This window comes from Zonotrichia leucophrys, chromosome 23 (assembly GCF_028769735.1).
Source record: "Zonotrichia leucophrys gambelii isolate GWCS_2022_RI chromosome 23, RI_Zleu_2.0, whole genome shotgun sequence".
In the NCBI taxonomy this organism is placed as follows: Eukaryota; Metazoa; Chordata; class Aves; order Passeriformes; family Passerellidae; genus Zonotrichia; species Zonotrichia leucophrys.
The window spans coordinates 1,842,760-1,870,697 of NC_088192.1; the positions used below are offsets into that span (position 1 = coordinate 1,842,760).

General features: G+C 42.8%; 1 protein-coding gene across 1 annotated transcript; it reads left to right on the forward strand.

Annotated features, from left to right (window-relative positions):
• Positions 1-69: 69 nt before the first annotated feature.
• On the forward strand, positions 70-27,551 carry KPNA6 (karyopherin subunit alpha 6). Its single transcript, XM_064731348.1, has 14 exons — positions 70-139; positions 4,972-5,081; positions 7,020-7,115; positions 8,161-8,260; positions 8,516-8,610; positions 9,452-9,583; positions 9,748-9,836; positions 13,926-14,025; positions 15,659-15,822; positions 19,369-19,447; positions 19,549-19,674; positions 21,145-21,272; positions 24,283-24,461; positions 26,033-27,551. The coding sequence occupies exons 1-14, from the start codon at positions 136-138 to the stop codon at positions 26,215-26,217; spliced, it is 1,587 nt and encodes a 528-aa protein (XP_064587418.1). The 5' UTR covers positions 70-135; the 3' UTR covers positions 26,218-27,551.
• The last annotated feature ends 387 nt before the right edge of the window (positions 27,552-27,938 follow it).

The window sequence follows — 27,938 nt, forward strand, 5'->3', positions numbered from 1 at the left end:
GCAGCCCTCGTCCCCGCCGCACTCCGCGCTCACAGGTTTGGCCCCTCGCAGCCGCCGTCCGGCCCGCGCCCCGCCCGCCGCCGCCATATTTTGGCCGCCGCCGCCAGCACCGGAGCCGCCGCCGCAGCCGCCGCGATGGGTGAGGGCCCCGAGGGGCGGGCACGACCCGGGGAGCTCCGGGCACGGCCGAGGGGATGGGGTGGAGCCGGAGAAGCCGCCCCTATGCCGGGCAGCGCGCACAGCCCGTCCGCACCGCGCTGCCGCCGCCCTCGCCTCTCACCGGCGTCCCGGGCGCTGCCGGGGCTGAGCGCGGCGGGGCCGGCGCGGCCGCTGAGTCATCCCGGGGCCGCTCCGGGGGGGCGGGGGAGGTCTTTGGGGGACTCCCGGTGAGGGCGGCCCGGGGGTTGTGACCGCTGAGGGCAGCGCCTTTGGGGAGCTCCGGGGTGGGGCGGGAGCCGGGGCGGGAGCCGGGGCGGGATAGCCCGGGTTTGGGGTGGGATAGCCCGGGTTTGGGGTGCCAGGGTGGGATAGCCCGGGTTTGGGGGTGCCAGGGTGGGATACCCCGGGTTTGGGGTGAGATACTCCGGGTTTGGGGTGTCAGGGTGGGATAGCCCGGGTTTGGGGTGAGATACCCCGGGTTTGGGGGTGCCAGGGTGAGATACCCCGGGTTTGGGGTGAGATACCCCGGGTTTGGGGTCGTTCAGCGTGGGATACTCCGGGTTTGGGGTTCCAGGGCTGCAGGACCCCGGGTTTGGGGGTGTCAGGGTGAGATACCCCGGGTTTGGGGGTACCAGAGCTGTAAGAGCCCGGATTTGGGGGTGCCAGGGTGAGATACCCTGGGTTTGGGGTGAGGTACCCCGGGTATGGGGGTACCAGAGCTGTAAGAGCTCGGATTTGGGGGTGCCAGGCTGAGATCCCCTGGGTTTGGGGGTTTCAGGGCTGCATTACCCAGGTTGGAAGGTACCAGGTAGGAATACCCCGAGTTTGGGGGTGCCAGGGTGGGATACCCCGGGTTTGGGCTTAGATACCCCGAGTTTGGGGATGCCAGGGCTGAATTACTCAGGTTTGGAGGTGCCAGCACGAGACACCCTGGATTTGGGGGTGTAGGGGTGAGATACCCCAGGTTTTTGGGGGTGCCAGGGTGGGATACCCCAGATTTTTTGGGTGCCACGTTGGGTTACCCCAGGTTTTTGGGGTGTCAGGGTGGATACTCCAGGTTTTTGGGGTGCCAGGGCTGCAGCACCCCAGCTTTGGGGTGTGAGGGCTGTAAGAGTCCGGTTTTGGGGTGTCAGGGCTGCAGTGCCTGAATTTGGGGGTGTCAAAGCTGTAAGAGCCCAAGTTTGGGGGTGCCAGGGTGAAATACCCCAGATTTTTGGGGGTGCCAGGGTGGGATACCCCAGGTTTTTGGGGTGCCAGGGTGGGATACCCCAGGTTTTTGGGGTGCCAGGGTGGGATACCCCAGGTTTTGGGGGTGCCAGGGTGAAATACCCAAGGTTTGGGGGTGCCAGGTTGGGATACCCCAGGTTTGGGGTGCCAGGGTGGGATACCCCAGGTTTTTGGGGTGCCAGGGTGGGATACCCCAGGTTTTGGGGTGCCAGGGTGGGATACCCCAGGTTTTGGGGTGCCAGGTTGGGATACCCCAGGTTTTTGGGGTGCCAGGGTGGGATACCCCAGGTTTTGGGGGTGCCAGGGTGGGATACCCCAGGTTTTTGGGGTGCCAGGATGGGATACCCCAGGTTTTTGGGGTGCCAGGGTGGGATACCCCAGGTTTTTGGGGTGCCAGGGCTGCAGCACCCCACAAACCTCTCCTGGATTCTGATAACCCAGAGGGGCTCTTAAAAAATTTTAAAATTTTTTTAAAAATTAAAAAAAATCCATACTGAGCCCTCAGTGCCACCCTGGGTGCCACCACACCAATGGCATCTATTGCAGGCAGATATTTATTTATTTTAATTTATTTGAGTCCCCTCAAATAAATCCCAGCTCTGAATTTCCTCTTCAAAAAAATATTTTAATTCCAGCAACTTTTTAATTTTGATTTACTTGATGTGGGAGATCCCAGCTGAGGGGGAGGAAAAGTTGATTTTATTTTATTTATTTATATATTTTTTTAAAAGAATCTTCTGAAAATAAAGATTAAAATGTTTCCATTTTCCACCTGCAGTGTTGTCTTTTAACCAGAGCTGCTTCAGAAGATTAATGGCTTTAAAGTGACAAATTTAGGTTGGATTTTGGGAAGAAATTCTTTATTTTGAGGGGCTGGGATGGATTTCCCAGAGAAGGTGGAATTATCTCTGGGACAGTGGAAAATGTCCTTGCCCATGGCAGGGGTGGCACTGAAGGAGTTTTTATTTCCTTCCAAACCAGAGAATCTTCAAAAAATACTCTGTAATAATTTTAAAATGAAATTAAAATTTCATTTAAAAATTATCATTCAAATCATTAAAAATTATTTTACTTGCCCAGGAATTTTTCTGCCCCCTCCAAACCCTTCTGGTGGCGCTGCAGGAGAAATCAGTGACCATCTCTGTGTGTGGCTGCTGCCCTAAAGGAGGATAAAAATTCTTAATTTGTTTGGAGAACTCAGCTGTCAATTCTTCCTCTTCCCTGTGGCTGCCTGAGGGGTGGAAATCCAAATAAAAACATAACAATGGGGTGAAAATCCAAATAAAAATATAACAGTGGGGTGGAAATACGATGGGGTGAAAATCCAAATAAAAACATAACAATGGGGTGAAAATCCAAATAAAAACATAACAGTGGGGTGAAAATCCAAATAAAAACATAATGGGGTGAAAATCCAAATAAAAACATAACAATGGGGTGAAAATCCAAATAAAAGCATAACAATGGGGTGGAAATACAATGGGGTGAAAATCCAAATAAAAACATAACAATGGGGTGAAAATCCAAATAAAAACATAACAATGGGGTGGAAATACGATGGGGTGAAAATCCAAATAAAAACATAACAATGGGGTGGAAATACGATGGGGTGAAAATCCAAATAAAAACATAATGGGGTGAAAATCCAAATAAAAACATAACAGTGCTGCTTAAATACATTTCTAAATGAAAATTGACACCTGGCTGTTGTATGATCAGACATAAACCCCTAAAATTTGTAAATTTCTCTATTTTTTAGTGTCTTTTTAGGTGGTTTTGGGAAATCAAAAAACTAAAAGTGTTTTGTTTCCTCTCCTGTTAAAATATTCTTTTTTTTCCCAGTTGTTTTCTCTCTAGTAATAGAGAGAAATTTTTCATTTAGTAATCAAAAACTGAAAGTGTTTTGTTTCCTCTCCTGTTAAAATATTCTTTTTTTTCCCAGTTGTTTTCTCTCTAGTAATAGAGAGAAATTTTTCATTTAGTAATCAAAAACTGAAAGTGTTTTGTTTCCTCTCCTGTTAAAATATTCTTTTTTTTTCCAGTTATTTTCTCTCTAGTAATAGAGAGAAATTTTTATTTAGCAATGAAAAGCTGGATATTTGTATTTAGGTGTTTTTTTCCTTGTGGGTTTTTGGGCCTGACCCTTGTGCAGTTGATTTTGGAAGGGCTCCAGAGTGGCTGGAGGTTGTTGATAAAGTGAGACTGAAACTTTGTGTGAGCCCTCAGGCTTGAAATGAGGAGGAGATAAAACTGCAAAATTTCCTCTCCTTGCAGCTGGGAAACAACCAAAAATATTGCTTTTCAAATGAGTTCTGCTGAGGTTTGTCCTGAGAAAGGCAAAAATGGGGGAATAATGTGAGAATAATGGGAAATTTGGGGAATTGCTGCAATTTGTCAGGATGCAATTTGGGATCTGCATTTGTCAGAATGCAATTCAAAATCTGCATTTGTCAGAATGCAATTGTTTGTCAGAATGCAATTTGGAATTGCTGCATTTGTCAGAATGCAATTTGAAATCTGTATTTGTCAGAATGCAATTTGGGATCTCAGGAGGGATTGATTGCATTTGTCAGGATGCAATTTGAAATCTGCAATTTGGAATTGCTGCATTTGTCAGAATGCAATTCAAAATCTGCATTTGTCAGAATGCAATTCGGAATTGCTGCATTTGTCAGAATGCAATTCAGAATCTGCATTTGTCAGAATGCAATTTGGAATTGCTGCATTTGTCAGGATGCAATTTGGGATCTGGAATATATATTATATATTTAGGATCTGCATTTGTCAGAATGCAATTTGGAATCGCTGCATTTGTCAGAATGCAATTTGGAGTCTGCATTTGTCAGGATGCAATTTGGGATCTGGAATATATATTATATATTTGGGATCTGCATTTGTCAGAATGCAATTTGGAATTTGCATTTGTCAGAATGCAATTGTTTGTCAGAATGCAATTTGGAGTCTGCATTTGTCAGAATGCAATTTGGAGTCTGCATTTGTCAGGATGCAATTTGGGATCTGCATTTGTCAGAATGCAATTGTTTGACAGAATGCAATTTGGAATCTGCATTTGTCAGAATGCAATTTGGAATCTGCAATTTGGAATTGCTGCATTTGTCAGAATGCAATTTGAAACCTGCGTTTTTGGAACCTGCATTTGTCAGAATGCAATTTGGAATTGCTGCATTTGTCAGGATGCAATTTGGGATCTGCGTTTGTCAGAATGCAATTTGGAATCTGCAATTCAGAATCTGCATTTGTCAGAATGCAATTTGAAATTTGCATTTGTCAGAATTAATCAGGTCCTGAACACCCGGTGGGACACAAGGCTGTCCCTCACTGCAGCTCTGCTCTGGGCTTGTTATAAACTCCATTCCTTCACTGAGGTTGTATAATAAATAATATTTATTAGCTGGGATTAAATATCTGTGGAAAAATGCTGTGCTGCTAGCAGGGAAATAGGAATTTCTCTGAAAACCAAGGAGTAAATAAATGTATTCCATCGGGTTATCCCATGGGAAGGACACACACAGAGGGGCAGTGGAGCCCTGAGGCAGAATTGCAGAATCGCTCCTGTTTTCACAGAAAACTATCGAATGAAGAGCTACAAGAACAAAGCCCTGAACCCCGAGGAGATGCGCAGGAGGAGGGAGGAGGAGGGGATTCAGCTGAGGAAGCAGAAACGGGAGCAGCAGGTAAATCACAAAATCACAAAATCACACCCTCAGCAGCCTGGCTCAGCCCCGACTGCTGCAATCCTCAACATCCTGCCCATTAAAGTTGGATTGCAATCTTTATTTTTTCTGTTCTTACTGAAATCTTGCAGGTAACTCACCTGGAGAAGGTGGGTCAGCCCCGACTGCTGCAATCCTCAACATCCTGCCCATTAAAGTTTGTTTGCAATCTTTATTTTTTCTGTTTTTACTGAGATTTTGCAGCAGGTAACTCACCTGAGCAGGCTGTGTCAGCCCTGACTGCTGGAACCTGCAAGGTTCTGGGCATTAAAATTTGTTTGCAATCTTTATTTTTTCTGTTCTGATTGAAATCTTGTAGGTAACTCACCTGGAGAGGCTGGGTCAGCCCTAACTGCTGGAACCTGCAAGGTTCTGGGCATTAAAATTTGTTTGTAATCTTTATTTTTTCTGTTTTTACTGAGATTTTGCAGTAGGTAACTCACCTGAGCAGCCCTAACTACTGGAACCTTCAAGGTTCTATGCATTAAACTTTGTTTGCAGTCTTTATTTTTTCTGTTCTTATTGAAATCTTGCAGGTAACTCACCTGGAGAAGGTGGGTGAGCCTTAACTGCTGGAACCTTCAAGGTTCTGTCCATTAAACTTTGTTTGCAATCTTTATTTTTTCTGTTCTGCGGTCTTGCAGCAGGTAACTCATCTGGAGAGGCTGGGTCAGCCCTAACTGCTGGAACCTGCAAGGTTCTGTGCATTAAAATTTGTTTGTAATCTTTATTTTTCCTATTTTGACTGAGATTTTGCAGTAGGTAACTCACCTGGAGAAGGTGGGTCAGCCCTAACTGCTGGAACCTTCAAGGTTCTGTCCATTAAAATTTGTTTGTAATCTTTATTTTTTCTGTTCTGATTAAAATCTTGCAGGTAACTCACCTGGAGAAGGTGGGTGAGCCTTAACTGCTGGAACCTTCAAGGTTCTGTGCATTAAAATTTGTTTGTAATCTTTATTTTTCCTATTTTGACTGAGATTTTGCAGTAGGTAACTCACCTGAGCAGCCCTAACTACTGGAACCTTCAAGGTTCTGTGCATTAAACTTTGTTTGCAATCTTTATTTTTTCTGTTCTGACTGAGATCTTGCAGGTAACTCACCCACCTGTGCAGGCTGGATCAGACTTAAGGGCTGCAATCTTTAAGGTTCTGTGCATTAAAATTTGTTTGTAATCTTTATTTTTCCTATTTTGACTGAGATTTTGCTACAGGCAACTCACCTGAGCAGGCTGGTTCAGCTTTAACTGCTGGAACCTTCAAGGTTCTGTGCATTAAATTTTGTTTCCAGTCATTTTTTCTGTTCTGAGATCTTGCTTTTTTCTCTTTTTTTTTTTTTTTCTTCTGGGCCCAGCTCACATAGAAAGCTTCCCAAGCATTTTGTTCTTGGGCTACTCGACATTATTGTTTGTTTGGGTTTTGTTGTTGTTCATAGATCTTTGATTTTAAAGGTGGTGGTGGGTTTATTTTAGCTACAATTAGTAAATGGGATTATTTCCTGGAGAAACAGGAAGAGCAAGTGTGAGGCCTTAACCCTGGGTGCATTTCTTTTTTTAAAAGCATGAGGTGATTCCCAAGTGATATCTCTGGAACTAAATATTTCCTTTATTAGCACCTTATCCAAGCTACTTTTTTGCCCATTTTTCCTGATTTTGCTCAAATTCTACACTTACCTGCCCTGGTGGTTCAGTGATTTGGATATTTTCATATCTGAGAGCAAGAATTAACATTTAGTTTGTGTGCCAGACCAGCCCTGGGAGTGCAGAGCTGCTATTAATGACCCCTTTTTATTCAGGTTACCTCAGTCCAGGAGGGATCTTGGTTGAGGAACAAGAAAATCGAGTTGTGGAGCCTGTTCATGGTTATTTTCTAATAACAACCCCTGTGTTCTGCTCCCCACCAGCTCTTCAAAAGAAGGAATGTGGAGCTGATCAATGAGGATGAGTCCATGTTTGACACTCTCCTGGTGGATTCCTACGTCACTTCCACAACGTGTGGGGTAAGGTGCCTTCAGACAGATTGAATTAATTTAATTTAATTTAATTTCATGGTTTGGGACCCTGCAGAGATTCCCACACAAGCTGTGGCTGCCTCATCCCTGGAATTATCCCAGATTTGATGGGGTTGGAGCACCCTGGGGTAATGGAAGGTGTCCCTGTCCTTGGACAGGAACTGAATTATTTTTAAGCTCCTTCCACCCTAAACCATCCTGGGATTCTGTGCTTGCATGGAACTGCCAAAATCCAGTGGTTTTATTCCCTTATTTTCAAGAATTTTTGTGTAAATTGGTGCAGGCAGCTGGAACAGCCACAAACCTTTGGCTAAAATGCAAAGAGGAGATTTCTTCCTGAGGGGGGAAATTCTATTCCTGAGGGGGGAAATTTTATTCCTGAGGGGGGAATTTCTTCCTGAGGGGGGAAATTTTATTCCTGAGGGGGGAAATTTTATTCCTGAGGGGGGAAATTTTATTCCTGAGGGGGAAATTAGTTCCTAAGGGGAGAAATTCGTTCCTGAGGGGGGAAATTCATTCCTGAGGGGGGAAATTAATTCCTGAGGGGGGAAATTTTATTCCTGAGGGGGGAAATTCATTCCTGAGGGGGGAAATTCATTCCTGAGGGGAGAAATTTTATTCCTGAGGGGGGAAATTCATTCCTGAGGGGGGAAATTCATTCCTGAGGGGGCAGAATTCATTCCTGAGGGAGAAAATTCATTCCTGAAGGATGCAGAGGGACACCAATGGATCCATGAGTCCAGCAAAGCTCAGACCATGCCAGGAAATCCTCATTCCATTGCTCACTTTGGTTTATCAAGGGTTATTCCCAGCTTCAAAATCCTGAAAATTCTCCTCCAGTGTCCTTTTATTCCATTTTATCCCCTCTTTCCCTTTTATCCCATTGCAAATGTGAACTGGGGGATTTCTGCTGTGCTGGGACCCCCAGGTTTGAATCTTTGAATTTCTGTTTAAGCCCAAATTGTAGGATGTGATGTTTGGAATAATCCCAGTCTGAAATAAAACCATTTCTGTTTTCTCTGCCTTTTTTCAGGAGGGATTGATCACAGGAGAGATGGTGGAGATGCTTTTCTCAGATGACCCTGACCTCCAGTTAGCAACCACTCAGAAATTCAGGAAATTACTTTCCAAAGGTAAAAATAATTCATCCCTATCTAAGATCCAACAGAGATTTGTGCACAAAACTTTGCAGGTTGGGGGGAAAAAAATATCCATAATTCAGAAACGTGATAATCTCTTGTATTACTGATGATTACCAGTTGTGGTTTGTACAGAAAATGATTCTGCCGAGCTGCCCTGATGAGTTCAGCCCAATTTGAGATAATTTAATTTACACTTCAGGTTTGTTAGCCCTCTGTTCACTCCCTGACACTGCCTTGCTGTTTCAGAGCCAAATCCTCCAATAGATGAGGTGATAAACACTCAGGGAGTGGTGGAGAGGTTCGTGGAATTCCTGAAAAGAAGTGAAAATTGCACATTACAGGTAAAGGAGATTCTGTTATCAATTCTTCAGGGTGTGGAGCTGTTTATTCTGTGAACCCACAGGTGTTGTGAGGGGAAATTGATATTTTGAACCCCAAAATTTTGTGATCTGTGGGAGAAGACAAAACTGTAATGCTGTAATGCTCAGGCAAAATAAATTAAGTTGTAAATTGCTCCCAATTCAATTATTGGAAAAATAATTTAATTCTGACCAAAAAAAAAATTAATTCTGGCAAGAAAATAATTTCATTCTGGCAAAAGAATTAATTTAATTCTGGCAAAAATCACCTAATTCAGCTGATTTTATTCCTTTATTTTTCTGGATCAGGCTGATTTTATTCCTTTATTTTTCTGGATCAGGCTGATTGTATTCCTTTATTTTTCTCAATCAGGCTGATTTTATTTATTTTGCTGGATGAGGCTGATTTTATTCCTTTTTTTTTTTTTTTGGATCAAGCTGATTTAATTCTCTTTCTTTTTCTGAATCAGGCTGGTTTTATTCCTTTATTTTGCTGGATCAGGCTGATTTTATTCCTTTATTTTTCTGAATCAGGCTGATTTTATTCCTTTATTTTTTTTGGATCAAGCTGATTTAATTCCCTTTCTTTTTCTGAATCAGGCTGATTTTATTCCTTTATTTTTCTGAATCACACTGATTTTATCCCTTTATTTTGCTGGATCAGGCTGCTTTTATTCCTTTATTTTTCTGAATCAGGCTGATTTTATTCCTTTATTTTTCTGAATCACACTGATTTTATCCCTTTATTTTTCTGAATTAGGCTGGTTTCATTCCTTTATTTTTCTGGATCAGGCTGATTTAATTCCCTTTATCCTCCTTCCAGTTTGAGGCTGCATGGGCTCTGACAAACATCGCCTCAGGCACCTCCCAACAAACCAAAATCGTCATCGAGGCTGGGGCAGTTCCCATCTTCATAGAGCTCCTCAACTCTGACTTTGAGGATGTTCAGGAGCAGGTAAGATCCCTCCTCCCTTTGGGATTTTTTGGGGAGAACCACAAATTCAAAATGCAATGTTTAAATGGAGTGATCCCAGGAAAATTTGCTTTTTCAGCGCACTTGCCTGTGTGTCCCTGTCAGAAAATAAAATAAATGCTGAAGCTGTTGGTGTTTCCTTGCAGGCTGTCTGGGCGTTGGGGAACATTGCTGGAGACAGCTCTGTGTGCAGAGATTATGTCCTGAACTGTGCCATCCTCCCTCCCTTGTTAATGTGAGTAACCACGAGCAGCTCTGGGCCATGATTGGGGATCAAACCTGGTTCATAGGAGTGGGATTGTGTGGAGAACGTTCCTGATAGATTCCCTGGGAATCAAACCTCTGGCTCTGAGTGAGATTCTGTGGAGAATCTCCCTTACAGAGTCCCTGGCAGTGCTGGGATCTCTGGAAATTAAATGTCTGGTTCTGAGTGGGATTCTGTGGATAACATTCCTAACAGATTCCCTGTCACTGTGTGATCCCTGGGAATCAAACCTCTGAGTGAGATTCTGTGGAGAACATTCCTTAGAGATTCCCTGGTAATCAAACCTCAGGTTCTGAGTGGGATTCTGTGGAGAATATTCCTTACAGAGTCCCTGGCAATGCTGAGATCTCTGGAAATCAAACCTGGTTCATAGGAGTGGGATTTTGTGGATAACATTCCTGACAGATTCCATGGGAATCAAACCTCTGGTTCTGAGTGAGATTCTGTGGAGAATATTCCTTGCAGAATCCCTGGCAGTGCTGGGATCTCTGGGAATTAAATGTCTGGTTCTGAGTGGGAATTTGTGGAAACATTCCTGACAGAGTCTCTGTTAGTGTGGGATCTCTGGAAATCAAACCTCTGAGTGAGATTCTGTGGAGAACATTCCTTAGAGATTCCCTGGTAATCAAACCTCAGGTTCTGAGTGGGATTCTGTGGAGAATATTCCTTACAGAGTCCCTGGCAGTGCTGGGATCTCTGGAAATCAAACCTCTGGTTCTGAGTGGGATTTTGTGGATAGCATCCCTGACAGAGTCCCTGGGAATCAAGACTCTGGTTTTGAGTGAAATTCTGTGGATAACATTCCTTACAGATTCCCTGGCACTGTGGGATCCCTGGCAATCAAATCTGATTTAGAGGAGTGGGATTCTGTGGATAATATTCCTGACAGAATCCCTGGGAATCAATCCTCTGCTTCAGAAGAGTGGGATTTTGTGGAGAACGTTCCTGATAGATTCCCTGGGAATCAAACCTCAGGTTCTGAGTGAGATTCTGTGGAGAATATTCCTTACAGAGTCCCTGGGAATCAAATCTCTGGTTCTGAGTGGGATTCTGTGGAGAATATTCCTTGCAGAATCCCTGGCAGTGCTGGATCTCTGGGAATTAAATGCCTGGTTCTGAATGGGAATTTGTGGATAACATTCCTGACAGAGTCTCTGTTAGTGTGGGATCTCTGGAAATCAAACCTCTGGTTCTGAGTGGGATTTTGTGGATAGCATCCCTGACAGAGTCCCTGGGAATCAAACCTCTGGTGTTCTGAGTGGGAATTTGTGGATAACAGTCCTTGGGAATCAAGACTCTGGTTTTGAGTGAAATTCTGTGGATAACATTCCTTAGAGAATCCCTGGCACTGTGGGATCCCTGGGAATCAAATCTGATTTAGAGGAGTGGGATTCTGTGGATAATATTCCTGACAGAGTTCCAGGGAATCAATCCTCTGCTTCAGAGGAGTGGGATTTTGTGGAGAACATTCCCTACAGATTCCCAGGGAATCAAAATTCTGTTTCTGAGTGAGATTCTGTGGAGAATATTCCTTACAGAGTCCCTGGCACTCTGGGATCTCTGGGAATTAAATGTCTGGTTCTGAATGGGAATTTGTGGAAAACATTCCTATAACATTCCTGACAGATTCCATGGGAATCAAACCTCTGGTTCTGAGTGGGATTCTGTGGAGAATATTCCTTACAGAATCCTTGGCAGTGCTGGGATCCCTGGGAATTAAATGTCTGGTTCTGAATGGGAATTTGTGGATAACATTCCTATAACATTCCTGACAGATTCCATGGGAATCAAACCTCTGTTTCTGAGTGGGATTCTGTGGAGAATATTCCTTACAGAGTCCTTGGCAGTGCTGGGATCTCTGGGAATTAAATGCCTGTTTCTGAGTGGGAATCTGTGGATAACATTCCTGACAGAGTCTCTGTTAGTGTGGGATCTCTGGAAATCAAACCTGGTTCATAGGAGTGGGATTTTGTGGAGAACATTCCTTACAGGAGTCCCTGGGAATCAAACCTCTGGCTCTGAGTGAGATTCTGTGTAGAATCTCCCTTACAGAGTCCCTGGCAGTGCTGGGATCCCTGGGAATTAAATGCCTGGTTCTGAATGGGAATTTGTGGAAAACATTCCTATAACATCCCTGACAGATTCCATGGGAATCAAACCTCTGGTTCTGAATGGGATTTTGTGGATAACAGAGTCCTTGGGAATCAAGACTCTGGTTTTGAGTGAAATTCTGTGGATAACAGATTCCCTGGCACTCTGGGATCCCTGGGAATCAAATCTGATTTAGAGGAGTGGGATTCTGTGGATAATATTCCTGACAGAGTTCCAGGGAATCAATCCTCTGCTTCAGAGGAGTGGGATTTTGTGGAGAACATTCCTGACAGATTCCCTGGCACTGTGTGATCCCTGGAAATCAAACCTCTGAGTGAGATTCTGTGGAGAATATTCCTTAGAGATTCCCTGGCACTCTGGGATCTCTAGGAATTAAATGTCTGGTTCTGAATGGGAATTTGTGGATAACATTCCTGACAGAATCCCTGGCACTGTGGGATCCCTGGAAATCAAATCTCTGCCTCAGAGGAGTGGGATTTTGTGGAGAACATTCCTTACAAGAGTCCCTGGAAATCAAACCTCTGGTTCTGGGTGGGATTTTGTGGATAGCATTCCCTAGAGAGTCCCTGGCAGTGCTGGGATCTCTGGGAGTTGAATGTCTGGTTCTGAATGGGAATTTGTGGATAACATTCCTATAACATTCCTGACAGATTCCATGGGAATCAAACCTCTGGTTCTGAGTGGGAATTTGTGGATAACATTCCTGACAGAGTCTCTGTTAGTGCGGGATCTCTGGAAATCAAACCTGGTTCATAGGAGTGGGATTTTGTGGATAACATTCCCTAGAGAGTCCCTGGCAGTGCTGGGATCCCTGGGAATTAAATGTCTGGTTCTGAATGGGAATTTGTGGATAACATTCCTGACAGAATCCCTGGCACTGTGGGATCCCTGGAAATCAAATCTGATTTAGAGGAGTGGGATTCTGTGGATAATATTCCTGACAGAGTTCCAGGGAATCAATCCTCTGCTTCAGAAGAGTGGGATTGTGTGGAGAATGTTCCTGATAGATTCCCTGGGAATCAAAACTCTGGTTCTGAGTGGGATTCTGTGGAGAATATTCCTTACAGAGTCCCTGGCAGTGCTGGGATCTCTGGGAATCAAACCTCTGGTTCTGAGTGGGAATTTGTGGATAACATTCCTGACAGAGTCTCTGTTAGTGTGGGATCTCTGGGAATCAAACCTGGTTCATAGGAGTGGGATTCTGTGGAGAACATTCCTTAGAGATTCCCTGGGAATCAAACCTCAGGTTCTGAGTGGGATTCTGTGGAGAATATTCCTTACAGAATCCTTGGCAGTGCTGGGATCTCTGGGAATTAAATGCCTGGTTCTGAATGGGAATTTGTGGATAACATTCCTGACAGAGTCTCTGTTAGTGTGGGATCTCTGGAAATCAAACCTGGTTCATAGGAGTGGGATTTTGTGGATAACATTCCTGACAGATTCCATGGGAATCAAACCTCTGGTTCTGAATGGGAATTTGTGGATAACATTCCTGACAGATTCCATGGGAATCAAGCCTCTGGTTCTGAGTGGGATTTTGTGGATAAACTCCTTCATGCTGCTCTGGAGTCCCAGGTGTCCCTCAGCTCCTGCTCTCTGCTTGGCTGTGGATTTTTTGGGATTGGGGCAGGATCAGGTCTCTCACACCACCTCCCTCAGCGTGGTGATAACGAATTCTGTCAGGGCTGGGCTCTTGTTCTCTGACAGGAATTAATTCTCTGGCAAGGATTAATCTTCATCCCACTCTGGAAAAGTGAGATTTTATCCCAAATATCTGATTTTGCTGCTTGGTGTCCTAGCTCAGACTGAGCTTTGTGTCATTTGATTTCTGCTGATAACTGGGACTGTCCTCCTGGGCTGAACTGGAGCTAAATATTTTAGTTTTCATTCTTTTGCTTCCCTCTTTTCCACATCAAGGCCAATAATCCCTGCTAATTCTCTCTTCAGGCTCCTCACCACGTCCACCAGGCTGACAATGACACGAAACGCCGTGTGGGCCTTGTCAAACCTGTGCAGAGGGAAGAGCCCTCCTCCTGAATTTGAGAAGGTGAGAAGAAATGCCCTGATGGCAGCCAGGAGATGGGGAAACACCAATTGGGAGCTTTGGCTGGGTTATTTTGGGCTGTGGAACAGGATGAGGTTTTTCCTGCTGAGGTTTTTCCTGCAGGTTTCATTTTTCCCAACCTTTCTTCTGCACCCCTCAAATAAGGGACAGGCCCAGGCTTCCCTAGAAAATTTCTTTAAACCATTTTCTTATGAACTTTGGAATTTTGAGACTTCAGTTATGACCACTTCAGTTATGACCAACAATTATTCTGAGACCTGGAAATGCTAAAAACCAGAATTCCTGTGAGAATTCCTGTCCAGGGAACCTAACTAAAGGTCCTGCTGCCTTTTCAGGTATCTCATCCTCCTTTGGCAACACAAAAATATTTTTTAAATAAGTGAAAACATGATTTAAGTGAAACCTCACATATCAAAGCTTAGAAGCCTTTGGTGAGGGGTGAAATCTGAATTGAGTGTAAATATAAACCCACTTAGAAATTATTGAGGTGAACTTTGAGAGTCAAATGGAGCAAAACTCTTTAATAGGAGCTCCTAAAGCTCAGTGTAACTTTTCAATGTAATCTAAGTGTAGCAACCAAGCTGAGGTGGCTTCAGTGAGGGGTGAAATCTGAATTGAGTGTAAATATAAAGCCATTTTATATTTACATCTAATTGAGATTGAAATAATTGAGATGTCAAATGGAGCAGAGCTCTTTAATAGCAACTCCCACTGTAACTCCTGAGTGTAAATTAGGTGTAGCCACCAAGCTGAGGTGCCTTTGGAGCTGTGCAGGGAGGGATCTGTGGCCATGCAGGGCTTGCAATGAGCACAAACAGGTATCTCATCCACCTTTGGCAACACAAAAATATTTTTTAAAAAGTGAAAACATGATTTAAATGAAACCTCACATAGCAAAGCTTAGATGAGGGGTGAAATCTGAATTGAGTGTAAATATAAACTCACTTAGAAATTATTGAGATGAACTTTGAGAGTCAGAAATGGAGCAGAAGGAGCTCCCAAAGCTCAGTGTTACTCCTCAGTGTAAATTAGGTGTAGCCACCAAGCTGAGGTGCCTTTGGAGCTGTGCACAAGGGATCTGTGGCCATTCAGAGCTTACCCTGAGCAGTGAGCACAAACTTTGGCAACACAAAAATATTTTTAAATAAGTGAAAACATGATTTAAGTGAAACCTCACATATCAAAGCTGAGAGGCCTTTGGTGAGGGGTGAAATCTGAACAATTATAAATAACTGAGGTGAACACTGAGAGTCAGGAGGTGAACATAGAGTCAGAAATGGAGCAGAAGGAGCTCCCAAAGCTCAGTGTTACTCCTCAGTGTAAATTAGGTGTAGCCACCAAGGTGAAGTGGCTCTGGAGCTGTGCAGGGAGGGATCTGTGGCCATGCAGGGCTTGCAATGAGCAGTGAGCACAAACAGGTATCTCATCCTCCTTTGGCAACACAAAAATATTTTTTAAAAAAGTGAAAACATATCAAAGCTGGGAAGCCTTTGGTGAGGGGTGAAATGTGAACAATTCTAAATAACTGAGCAGTGAGCACAACCAGGGGGTGCTGTCCTGCAGCTGTGCAGCTCCTGGCCTGCTGACTAACCCCGGCTGGTGGCTGTTGTTGCAGGTGTCCCCCTGCCTGCCAGTGTTGTCCCGATTGTTGTTCAACAGTGACTCTGACCTGCTGGCCGACGCCTGCTGGGCTCTGTCCTACCTGTCCGATGGTCCCAACGAGAAGATCCAGGCTGTGGTGGACTCTGGGGTCTGCAGGAGGCTGGTGGAGCTCTTAATGTGAGTGACAATGCATCTAAATCCATCTAAATCCCATCAAACACGGGATCCAGGCACCTGAGCTGCAGCAGGTTCACAGCTGGAATTTGCTGGTTTGGCTTCCTGAGCTGAAGATTTTCCACTATGAAAAGATACCTGTCTGCCCCAAAATTACAAATCATTCATAAAACAAATATTATCTCTATAAATTTCTGAAATTCAGCCAATTTTTGAGTATGGCCCAAACATTATCCCTGTAAATTTCTGAAATTCAGCCAATTTTTGAGTGTGGCCCAAACATTATCCCTGTAAATTTCTGAAATTCAGCCAATTTTTGAGTGTGGACCAACTGCACAGACAACAGGGAAGAACTTTCTCTTTCCTTTCCCAGATTTCTTTAAAGATTGCAGAGTGTTTTGTGCTCTCAAACTTCAAATGGAAGCCTGTCATTGAGTGACAATCCATCTAAATCCCATCAAACACGGGATCCAGGCACCTGAGCTGCAGCAGGTTCACAGCTGGAATTTGCTGGTTTGAGCTGCAGATTTTCCACTATGAAAAGATATCTGTGTTGGTCTCAACATCTGCCCCAAAAATTACAAATTATTGATAAAACAAATATTATCCCTATAAATTCATTGATAAAACAAACATATCCCTATAAATTTCTGACTTTCATTGATAAAACAAACATATCCCTATAAATTTCTGACTTTCATTGATAAAACAAACATATCCCTATAAATTTCTGACTTGGCTTCCTGAGCTGAAGATTTTCCACTATGAAAAGATATCTGTGTTGGTCTCAAATTTGCCTCAAAAATGACAAATTTATTGATAGAACAAACATTACCCCTACAAATTCATTGATAAAACAAACATATCCCTATAAATTTCTGACTTTCATTGATAAAACAAACATATCCCTATAAATTTCTGGCTTTCCTTGATAAAACAAACATATCCCTATAAATTTCTGACTTTCATTGATAAAACAAACATATCCCTATAAATTTCTGACTTTCATTGATAAAACAAACATATCCCTATAAATTTCTGACTTTCATTGATAAAACAAACATATCCCTATAAATTTCTGACTTGGCTTCCTGAGCTGAAGATTTTCCAGTTCTGCTCTACACTATGAAAAGATACCTGTGTTGGTCTCAACATCTGCCTCAAAAATTACAAATTATTGATAAAACAAATATTATCCCTACAAATTCATTGATAAAACAAATATATCTCTGTAAATTTCTGACTTGGCTTCCTGAGCTGAAGATTTTCCACTATGAAAAGATAGCTGTGTTGGTCTCAACATCTGCCCCAAAAATTACAAATTATTGATAAAACAAATATTATCCCTATAAATTTCTGACTTTCATTCATAAAACAAACATATCCCTATAAATTTCTGACTTGGCTTCCTGAGCTGAAGATTTTCCACTATGAAAAGATATCTGTGTTGGTCTCAACATCTGCCTCAAAAATTACAAATTATTGATAAAACAAATATTATCCCTATAAATTTCTGACTTTCATTGATAAAACAAACATATCCCTATAAATTTCTGGCTTTCATTGATAAAACAAACATATCCCTATAAATTTCTGACTTTCTTTGATAAAACAAACATATCCCTATAAATTTCTGACTTGGCTTCCTGAGCTGAAGATTTTCCACTATGAAAAGATACCTGTGTTGGTCTCAACATCTGCCCCAAAAATTACAAATCATTCATAAAACAAATATTATCTCTATAAATTTCTGAAATTCAGCCAATTTTTGAGTGTGGCCAACTGCACAGACAACAGGGAAGAACTTTCTCTTTCCTTTCCCAGATTTCTTTAAAGATTGCAGAGTGTTTTGTGCTTTCAAATTTCAAATGGAAGCCTGCTTATGAGGGAAATAATAAACAAAGGCTAGGAGAAATCAGCTTGGCTTTGTTTCTCCAAAATCTCAGTGGAAAAGGAGAGGGGTGGAATTTGAATTGAGTGTAAATATAAAGCCACCTTAGAAATAATTGAGATGAACTTGGAGAGTCAAATGGAGGAGAACTCTTTAATAGGAGCAGGATCCAAAGGATCAAACAATATCCAAGTGCTGAAGTTTTCAGTGGCTTTATGCTGTGTTTTGTGTGCCAGGGGATGGAATCCTATGGAAATCCTGCAGATGGGAACATGGGGAGGGATCATGGTGAATATCCCAGAGATCTGATGGATCTGATGACACTTTCCCAGGCACAATGATTACAAAATGGTTTTGTTTTCAGTGGCTTTATGCTGTGTTTTGTGTGCCAGGGGATAAAATCCTAAGGAAATCCTGCAGATGGGAACATGGGGAGGGATCATGGTGAATATCCCAGAGATCTGATGGATCTGATGACACTTTTCCTGCAGGCACAACAATTACAAAATGGTTTTGTTTTCAGTGGCTTTATGCTCAGTTTACCCTGAATTCTGTGTGCCAGGGGATGGAATCCTATGGAAATCCCACATGGGGAGGGATCATGGTGAATATCCCAAAGATCTGATGGATCTGATGACAATTTTCCTGCAGGCACAACGATTACAAAGTGGTTTTGTTTTCAGTGGCTTTATGCTGTGTTTTGTGTGCCAGGGGATGGAATCCTAAGGAAATCCTGCAGATGGGATCTTGGGGAGGGATCATGGTGAATATCCCAGAGATCTGATGGATCTGATGACAATTTTCCTGCAGGCACAACGATTACAAAATGGTTTTGTTTTCAGTGGCTTTATGCTCAGTTTACCCTGAATTCTGTGTGCCAGGGGATGGAATCCTATGGAAATCCTGCAGATGGGAACATGGGGAGGGATCATGGTGAATATCCCAGAGATCTGATGGATCTGATGACACTTTTCCTGCAGGCACAACAATTACAAAGTGGTTTTGTTTTCAGTGGCTTTATGCTGTGTTTTGTGTGCCAGGGGATAAAATCCTAAGGAAATCCTGCAGATGGGAACATGGGGAGGGAACATGGTGAATATCCCAGAGATCTGATGGAGCTGGGTTTCTCTCTGCACACTTTTCCTGCAGGCACAACAATTACAAAATGGTTTTGTTTTCAGTGGCTTTATGCTCAGTTTACCCTGAATTCTGTGTGCCAGGGGATGGAATCCTAAGGAAATCCTGCAGATGGGAACATGGGGAGGGATCATGGTGAATATCCCAGAGATCTGATGGAGCTGGGTTTGTCTCTGCACACTTTTCCTGCAGGCACAACAATTACAAAGTGGTTTTGTTTTCAGTGGCTTTATGCTGTGTTTTGTGTGCCAGGGGATAGAATCCTATGGAAATCCTGCAGATGGGAACATGGGGAGGGATCATGGTGAATATCCCAGAGATCTGATGGATCTGATGACACTTTTCCTGCAGGCACAACAATTACAAAATGGTTTTGTTTTCAGTGGCTTTATGCTCAGTTTACCCTGAATTCTGTGTGCCAGGGGATGGAATCCTAAGGAAATCCTGCAGATGGGAACATGGGGAGGGATCATGGTGAATATCCCAGAGATCTGATGGATCTGATGACACTTTTCCTGCAGGCACAACGATTACAAAGTGGCCTCTCCAGCTCTGAGAGCAGTTGGCAACATCGTGACAGGGGATGACATCCAGACCCAGGTGAGAGGAGAGGAATTGAGAATTAATTCCCTGCAGGGAATAATTCAGAATTAATTCCCTGCCACTGCTGATCTCACCTGTGCTTCCTTTTCCCCCCAAAGGTGATTCTAAACTGCTCAGCCCTGCCTTGTCTCCTCCATTTATTGAGCAGTCCCAAGGAATCCATCAGGAAAGAGGCGTGCTGGACCATATCCAACATCACAGCAGGGAACAGAGCACAAATCCAGGTACAGTCTTCTCCAGCCTGCCTGCAGTGATCCCACATTCCAGGCTCAGCATTAAGGATTTGCAGCTTCTCCCTTTCTCTGACCCTTAGAGTCTGGATTGGTTCCCTTCTCTTATTCTGCAGCCATTTGCAAATTTACTGCTGCCAAACGAGCTAAAAAATGGGAATAAATTTGGGAATAAAATTAGGAATAAATTTGGGAATGGCAGCAGAACATGGTTTGAACCCCAGAGGCTGGATCATTGGAATTAGAGGAGATCCAGCCCTATCTGTCCATCCTCAATCCCTTGAGCTGGAGCTCTTATTAAATTATCCTTTCCTTGACCTACCCAAGCAGAGCTTTGAGCATTGCTGCAATTCCAGAGTTTGTCTGCTGTGGTTATGGAATATCTGCTTCTAATAGGATTTGGCTGAGGAATAAACCCTTCAGCTTGGGAATTTCCTCACCTGGGGCTATGGAAATGAAGGTTTCTTTCAGGAAGCCTTTTGGGAAGTGCATTGATCCCAGATTCCAAGCTCACCATTAAGGATTTTCCTTTCTCTGACACTTAGAGTCTGGATTGGTTCCCTTCTCTTATTCTGCAGCCATTTGCAAATTTGCTGCTGCCAAATGGGAATAAAAAATGGGAATAAATTTGGGAATGGCAGCAGCACATGGACTGAACCCCATAGGCTGGATCATTGGAATTAGAGGAGATAACAGCTCATATCTGTCCATCTTCAATCCCTTGGAAGAGCTGGAGCTCCTTGAGGTTTAATTATCCTTTCCTTGACCTACCCAAGCAGAGCTTTGAGCATTGCTGCAATTCCAGAGTTTATCTGCTGTGGTTATGGAATATCTGCTTCTAATAGGATGTGGCTGAGGAATAAACCACAGCAATCCCTTCAGCTTGGGAAGTTCCTCACATGGGGATATAGAAGTGGAGTTTTCTTTCAGGAAGCCTTTTGGGAAGTGCATTGATCCCAGATTCCAAGCTCACCATTAAGGATTTCCCTTTCTCTGACCCTTAGAGTCTGGATTGGTTCACTTCTCTTATTCTGCAGCCTTTTGCAAATTTACTGCTGCCAAATGGGAATAAAAATGGGAATAAAAAATGGGAATAAAAAATGGGAATAAATTTGGGAATGGCAGCAGCACATGGGCTGAACCCCAGAGGCTGGATCATTTGAATTAGAGGAGATCCAGCCCTATTTGTCCATCTTCAATCCCTTGGAAGAGCTGGAGCTCTTATTAAATTATCCTTTCCTTGACCTACCCAAGCAGAGCTTTGAGCATTTCTGCAATTCCAGAGTTTATCTGCTGTGGTTATGGAATATCTGCTTTTAATTGGATGTGGCTGAGGAATAAACCACAGCAATCCCTTCAGCTTGGGAATTTCCTCACCTGGGGCTATGGAAATGAAGGTTTCTTTCAGGAAGCCTTTTGGGAAGTGCTGCCAATGCCAAGGCCTCTCGTGCCCTCTCTTGCCAGGCAGTGATTGATGCCAACATTTTCCCGGTGCTGATCGAGATCCTGCAGAAGGCGGAATTCCGGACCAGGAAAGAGGCGGCCTGGGCCATCACCAACGCCACCTCAGGAGGGACCCCCGAGCAGATCAGGTACTCCTGAGCCTCTCCTGGGAGCAGATCAGGCTCTCCTGAGCCTCTCCTGGGAGCAGATCAGGCTCTCCTGAGCCTCTCCTGGGAGCAGATCAGGCTCTCCTGAGCTTCTCCTCACCTCTGGGAGCAGATCAGGCTCTCCTGAGCCTCTCCTGGGAGCAGATCAGGCTCTCCTGAGCCTCTCCTCTCTGTCTGGGAGCAGATCAGGCTCTCCTGAGCCTCTCCTCAGTGTCTGGAGCAGATCAGGCTCTCCTGAGCCTCTCCTGGGAGCAGATCAGGTTCTCCTGAGCCTCTCCTGGGAGCAGATCAGGCTCTCCTGAACCTCTCCTGGGATCAGATCAGGTTCTCCTGAGCCTCTCCTGGGAGCAGATCAGGTTCTCCTGAGCCTCTCCTGGGAGCAGATCAGGTTCTCCTGAGCCTCTCCTCTCTGTCTGGGAGCAGATCAGGCTCTCCTGAGCCTCTCCTCACCTCTGGGAGCAGATCAGGTTCTCCTGAACCTCTCCTGGGAGCAGATCAGGCTCTCCTGAGCTTCTCCTCACTGTCTGGAGCAGATCAGGCTCTCCTGAGCCTCCCCTGGGAGCAGATCAGGCTCTCCTGAACCTCTCCTCACTGTCTGGGAGCAGATCAGGTTCTCCTGAGCCTCTCCTCAGTGTCTGGAGCAGATCAGGCTCTCCTCAACCTCTGGGAACAGATCAGGTTCTCCTGAGCCTCTCCTGGGAGCAGATCAGGTTCTCCTGAACCTCTCCTCTCTGTCTGGAGCAGATCAGGCTCTCCTGAGCCTCCTCACTGTCTGGGAGCAGATCAGGCTCTCCTGAGCCTCTCCTGGGAGCAGATCAGGCTCTCCTGAGCCTCTCCTCACCTCTGGGAGCAGATCAGGTTCTCCTGAGCCTCTCCTGGGAGCAGATCAGGCTCTCCTGAGCCTCTCCTGGGAGCAGATCAGGTTCTCCTCAACCTCTGGGAGCAGATCAGGTTCTCCTGAGCCTCTCCTGGGAGCAGATCAGGCTCTCCTGAGCCTCTCCTGGGAGCAGATCAGGTTCTCCTGAGCCTCTCCTCAGTGTCTGGGAGCAGATCAGGCTCTCCTGAGCCTCTCCTGGGAGCAGATCAGGTTCTCCTGAGCCTCTCCTGGGAGCAGATCAGGTTCTCCTGAGCCTCTCCTGGGAGCAGATCAGGTTCTCCTGAACCTCTCCTCACCTCCTGGGAGCTTTGCCTGCAGGGGAACTTCCAGCCAAAGCAGGGATTTGGAGGAAATCCATAGAGTAACTGAGGCGGGCAGAGCTGGGTTGTAATTTGTGATTCTGGATGGGGATAATTTAATCCCAAATTTTCTCCATCCTTCTTTGAGTAGTTGAGGTTAAATGTCTCAATTTAATGACAGATTCAATTCCAGTGTGGACTTGACTTAATTTGAGCAGCATCTGGATTTCAGAAGTGGCTGAAGAATAGTTGAGGTAGTTGAGGCTAAATGTCCAAATTTAATGACAGATAAAATTTCAGTGTGGACTTGACTTAATTTGAGCAGCACCTGGATTTCAGAAGTGGCAGTTGGGTAGTTGAGGTTTTGGGTAGTTGAGGCTAAATTTCCAAATTTTATGTCAGGTTAAATAAATTCCAGTGGGCTTAATTTGAGCAGCACCTGGATTTCAGAAGAGGTAGTTGAGGCTAAATGTCCAAATTTAATGACAGATTAAATTCCAGTGTGGACTTGACTTAATTTGAGCAGCACCTGGATTTCAGAAGGGGTAGTTGAGGCTAAATATCCAAATATAATCACAGATTAAATTCCAGTGTGGAGCTAATTTGAGCAGCATCTGGATTTCAGAAGGAGTAGTTGAGGCTCAATGTCTGAATTTAATGTCAGGTTAAATTCCATTGTGGACTTGACTTAATTTGAGCAGCACCTGGATTTCAAGTGCCTCCTTTCCTTAAAAAAAAAAAAAAAACAATTCTGAAAACAGGGTTGCATGCAATGCAAATAAATGGATCCAAATGAACCTTTAAGGTAAATTTCTGGATTTTCTGGACCATCTCCCGTGCTTTCCCATGGAGCAGAGGTGATGCTGGTGCTGCTCTCCCCCTGCAGGTACCTGGTGAATCTGGGCTGTATCAAGCCCCTGTGTGACCTGCTGACTGTCATGGACTCCAAGATTGTTCTGGTGGCCCTCAACGGGCTGGAGAACATCCTGAGGCTGGGATACATATATATAATATGTATTTATGTGTATATATGTATATATGTATATACATAAATATATATACACATAAATATATATATACATAAATATATACACATAAATATATATGTATATATATAAATATATACATAAATATATATACACATAAATAATATATACAAAGTATGTATCTATACATAAATATATATTTTATAAGTATATATTTATATATAACTATATAATTTTAATATATTATTTAGGAAGATATACTATATATAATAGTACATCTTATTATTTATATTTTATATATATTTATTTATATGTAAATATATTTATATATGAATATATATGATTTATTAAGATATATTATATAATTATATATAATGGTGCTGCTCTGCCCCTGCAGGTACCTGGTGAATCTGGGCTGTATCAAGCCCCTGTGTGACCTGCTGACTGTCATGGACTCCAAGATTGTTCTGGTGGCCCTGAACGGGCTGGAGAACATCCTGAGGCTGGGATACATATATATAATATGTATTTATGTGTATATATGTATATATGTATATACATAAATATATATACACATAAATATATACACATAAATAATATATACAAAGTGTGTATCTATACATAAATATATATTTTATAAGTATATATTTATATATAACTATATAATTTTAATATATTATTTAGGAAGATATACTATATATAATAGTACATCTTATTATTTATATTTTATATATATTTATTTATATGTAAATATATTTATATATGAATATATATGATTTATTAAGATATATTATATAATTATATATAATGGTGCTGCTCTGCCCCTGCAGGTACCTGGTGAATCTGGGTTGTATCAAACCCCTGTGTGACCTGCTGACTGTCATGGACTCCAAGATTGTTCTGGTGGCCCTGAACGGGCTGGAGAACATCCTGAGGCTGGGGGAGCAGGAGGCCAACCAGAGTGGCACTGGCATCAACCCCTACTGCAGCCTCATCGAGGAGGCCTATGGTAGGTTTGGGCACTGCTTGGGTCATTTCCTGCTCTGTCTCCAAGGGTTTGTTGTGTTCCAAAATAGCCAATATTTGTCCCAAAAGCTTTTCAAACTCATGTAGTGGGTGAGGAGAAAATACCTGGAAGTAAAAGCTCTGACCTGGAGTCTAAGCTGAAAATGGCTTGCACCAGGAATATGAAGCAGAAATGAGCTGAGCTGAGGAAAAAGGGAAATTTCTGGGTCTAAAATTGCTCTGAATCTACCCAGATTTACACTTTAAACCCAGGGAGACGTTGCTTTTCCCTGGAGTGACTTAATTTGGTGCTGATGGATTTATTTTTTTTTTTTGTTCCTATTTTGGTCCCTGTGAGCTGGCAGTGGCTGCTGTGCCCTCTCATTGCTCTGAGTGTCCTGGTTCTCCCTGCAAGGACAATTCCTGGGATTCCTCAGGGTGCAGTGTGCTTGCATATTTATATATTTATATATATATATTTAAAATATATATATTTATAAGAAATATATAAAAATATATGTTTTTATATATTTATATAAATATATATTTATATTTATATTTCATATATATAAGAAATATATATAATATATATTTATATTTTTGTATATTTGTTATATATATTTTTATATATTTCTTAGAAATATATATAAATATATATATTTACAAGAAATATATATAAATATATATATAAAGTATATATTTATAAGAATTTATAAATTATAATTATATATAATTAAATAATATATCTTAATAAATCATATATATTCATATATAAATATATTTACATATAAATAAAATATCTATAAAATATAAGTAATAAGATGTACTATTATATATAGTATGTCTTCATAAATAATATATTAAAATTATATATTTATGTATAAATATATACTTATAAAATATATATTTATGTATAGATATATACTTTGTATATATTATTTATGTGTATATATTTATGTGTATATATATTTATGTATATACATATGTATACATAAATACATATTATATATGTATATACATATTTATGTATATACATATATATAATATATACACATATATTATATATATGTATATATTATTTATTAATATACATTATATAAAAATTTTATATTTATTAAATATATATTTATTATATATAGATATATATTTATTATAGATATTAAAAGAAAATTCTATATTAAAACTAGATATATATTCATTATATATAGTAAAAGAAAATTCTATATTAAAACTACACTAAAAGAATAGAAGAAAAGATTTCATCAGAAGGCCAGCAAGGAAAGGAACGGAATAAAACTTTAATAAAATCTTATTTTATTAAATAAAATATTTAACGACTGAGCAGAGAATCTGATACACTTAGACTGTGATTGGCCATTAATTAAAAACAACCACGGGAGACCAATCACAGATGCACATTTTGCATTCCATTGTTTACATTTCATTTCTGAGGTTTCTCAACTTCTTAGGAGAAAACGATCTTCGCAAAAGGATTTTTCAGAAAATATCACGGGGTTTATTGTGCTCACAGGACAGGCACTAAAATCCCATTATTTTTTTTATTTTGCTCTCCAGGTTTGGATAAGATCGAGTTCCTGCAGAGCCACGAGAACCAGGAGATTTACCAGAAAGCCTTTGACCTGATCGAGCACTACTTTGGCGTGGAGGAGGACGCGGCCGTGGCGCCGCAGGTGGACGAGAACCAGCAGCAATACATCTTCCAGCAAGCTGAGGCTCCCATGGAAGGATTCCAGCTATAATCCTAGAGGGGGGAAAAAAAAAACAACAAAAACTCACCAAAACCCCCCCAAAAAAAAAAACAAAAAACCCACCACAAACTCTTTGGGAGGAGAGCAGCTGCTGGTCCTGGCTGGGAAGGTTGGACACACACACACATTGCAGCTGTGTAGGAAAATTCTGCAAAAAAGCAAGAGCTGCTGGAGAGAAGGGGAATTTGTGCTCCTTTGGTTCCTTTGGGTGCTGCTCACCTTGGCTTTGGAGGCAGGAAGGACACTGAGGTGACAAAGTGGCACCTCTTGGTGGCTTCTTTTTTGTGGTGGTGTCTCCCCAGTGCAGATTTTACCTCGTTGGGTGAGGACACGGAGAGGAGGGAGCTGTTCTGGCCACAGTAATTCTGCAAAACCTGGCTTGATCTATTTAAATTTCCTTTTTTTTTTGTTTTTTTCCCTTTTTTTTTTTTTTTTTTCTTTTGCACATGTTACTCTTTATTAAAGACTCTTTAATATGCCAAGAGCAAAAATTCAGCCCTGGCCTTCCTCCTTCAGGTGGACAGTCCTGGTGAAGCCAGGATCAGTTCCCTGATGAAAAATACTGAAAATGGACAGAAAAAAAAATGAGAAGTTCTCTCACTGCTGGGAAGTTTTGTTTATTTTTTCTGCTGCTTCCCTTTGTCTAGATTTTTTTTTTTGTTTGATTTTTTTTTTTGTTTTTGAAGAACTGCTAGTGGTATTTCCAAGGATTAAAAACAAAACAAAAACAAAAACAAAAAAGCAACAAGAGCCCAAAGATGGGAACTGGGGTGGATTTTTTTGGAGCAGGAAGCACAGCTGCTGTTGCACAGGTTTGGTTTGCATTGTACTGACTGAAATGCTGAAACCCACCTTCATCTTTACTTGAAATACTTTATTTGCCATGAGAAACATGGGCTGAATTCTGAGGTTTTCCTGCTTTGGGGTGGTTTGGGGTGGAGGAAAATCCCAGTGCTGATGGCAGCTCCAGCAGCACCAGGTTTTCAGGTTTACCTCCTGCTCACAGTCAGCAAAAAATGCACATTTTCCTTCCAAAACCAACAAATCTCTGTATTTTTTATATTCTAGATAGGGAGATATTTGTCTAATTGGGCCACAGAGAAAATTCTATATGAAATTCCTGTGATTGCTGGAAATGAGCACTGTGAGGCAGGAACACCTGCAAACCCCCGGGGCTCGGCGCTGCCCCCGCCGCTCCTCCCGGTGCTCACGGAGCTCCCCGAGCCCTCACGGCGCTTTTTGGGCCACTTTGCCACGATTTCGGTCAAAGCCCCGCTTCTGGGGTGTCCCTTGTTGTGGAACGAATAAATGCACCTGTGCAGGTGTCCGGCTGTGCTGTGCTGTACCGGGGCTGATCGGTGACCTTGGGAGGGGCTCCCGGTGCCCGGTAACGGCGGCGCGCGCGGGGCGTGCTGGGAGTTGTAGTTTCCGGGGGTGGGCGTGCGCAGGGCATGCTGGGAGTTGTAGGCCGCGCTTTTCCCTCTTCCTCCCCACCCTTCTCTTCTCTTCCTCCTCATCTCCTTTCTCTTCCAGAGGAGCAGGACGGGAATTGTCCTCAGGGCCGCCATGTGCAAGGCATGCTGGGAGTTGTAGGCCACGGTTTCCCTTCTTTCTCATCCTCTTTTTCTTCAACCGCGGGGCATGGCGGTAGTTGTAGGATAGAATTTCCTTCCTCCTTCCCTTTCCTCATCCTCTTCTCCTTCCAGTCCTAC

Coding starts and splice junctions, on each gene's coding strand:
- KPNA6 (XM_064731348.1), top strand. Junction 14,026..15,658: donor CTCCTCCTGAATTTGAGAAG/GTGAGAAGAAAT, acceptor CTGTTGTTGCAG/GTGTCCCCCTGCCTGCCAGT. Junction 19,448..19,548: donor GGGATGACATCCAGACCCAG/GTGAGAGGAGAG, acceptor TTCCCCCCAAAG/GTGATTCTAAACTGCTCAGC.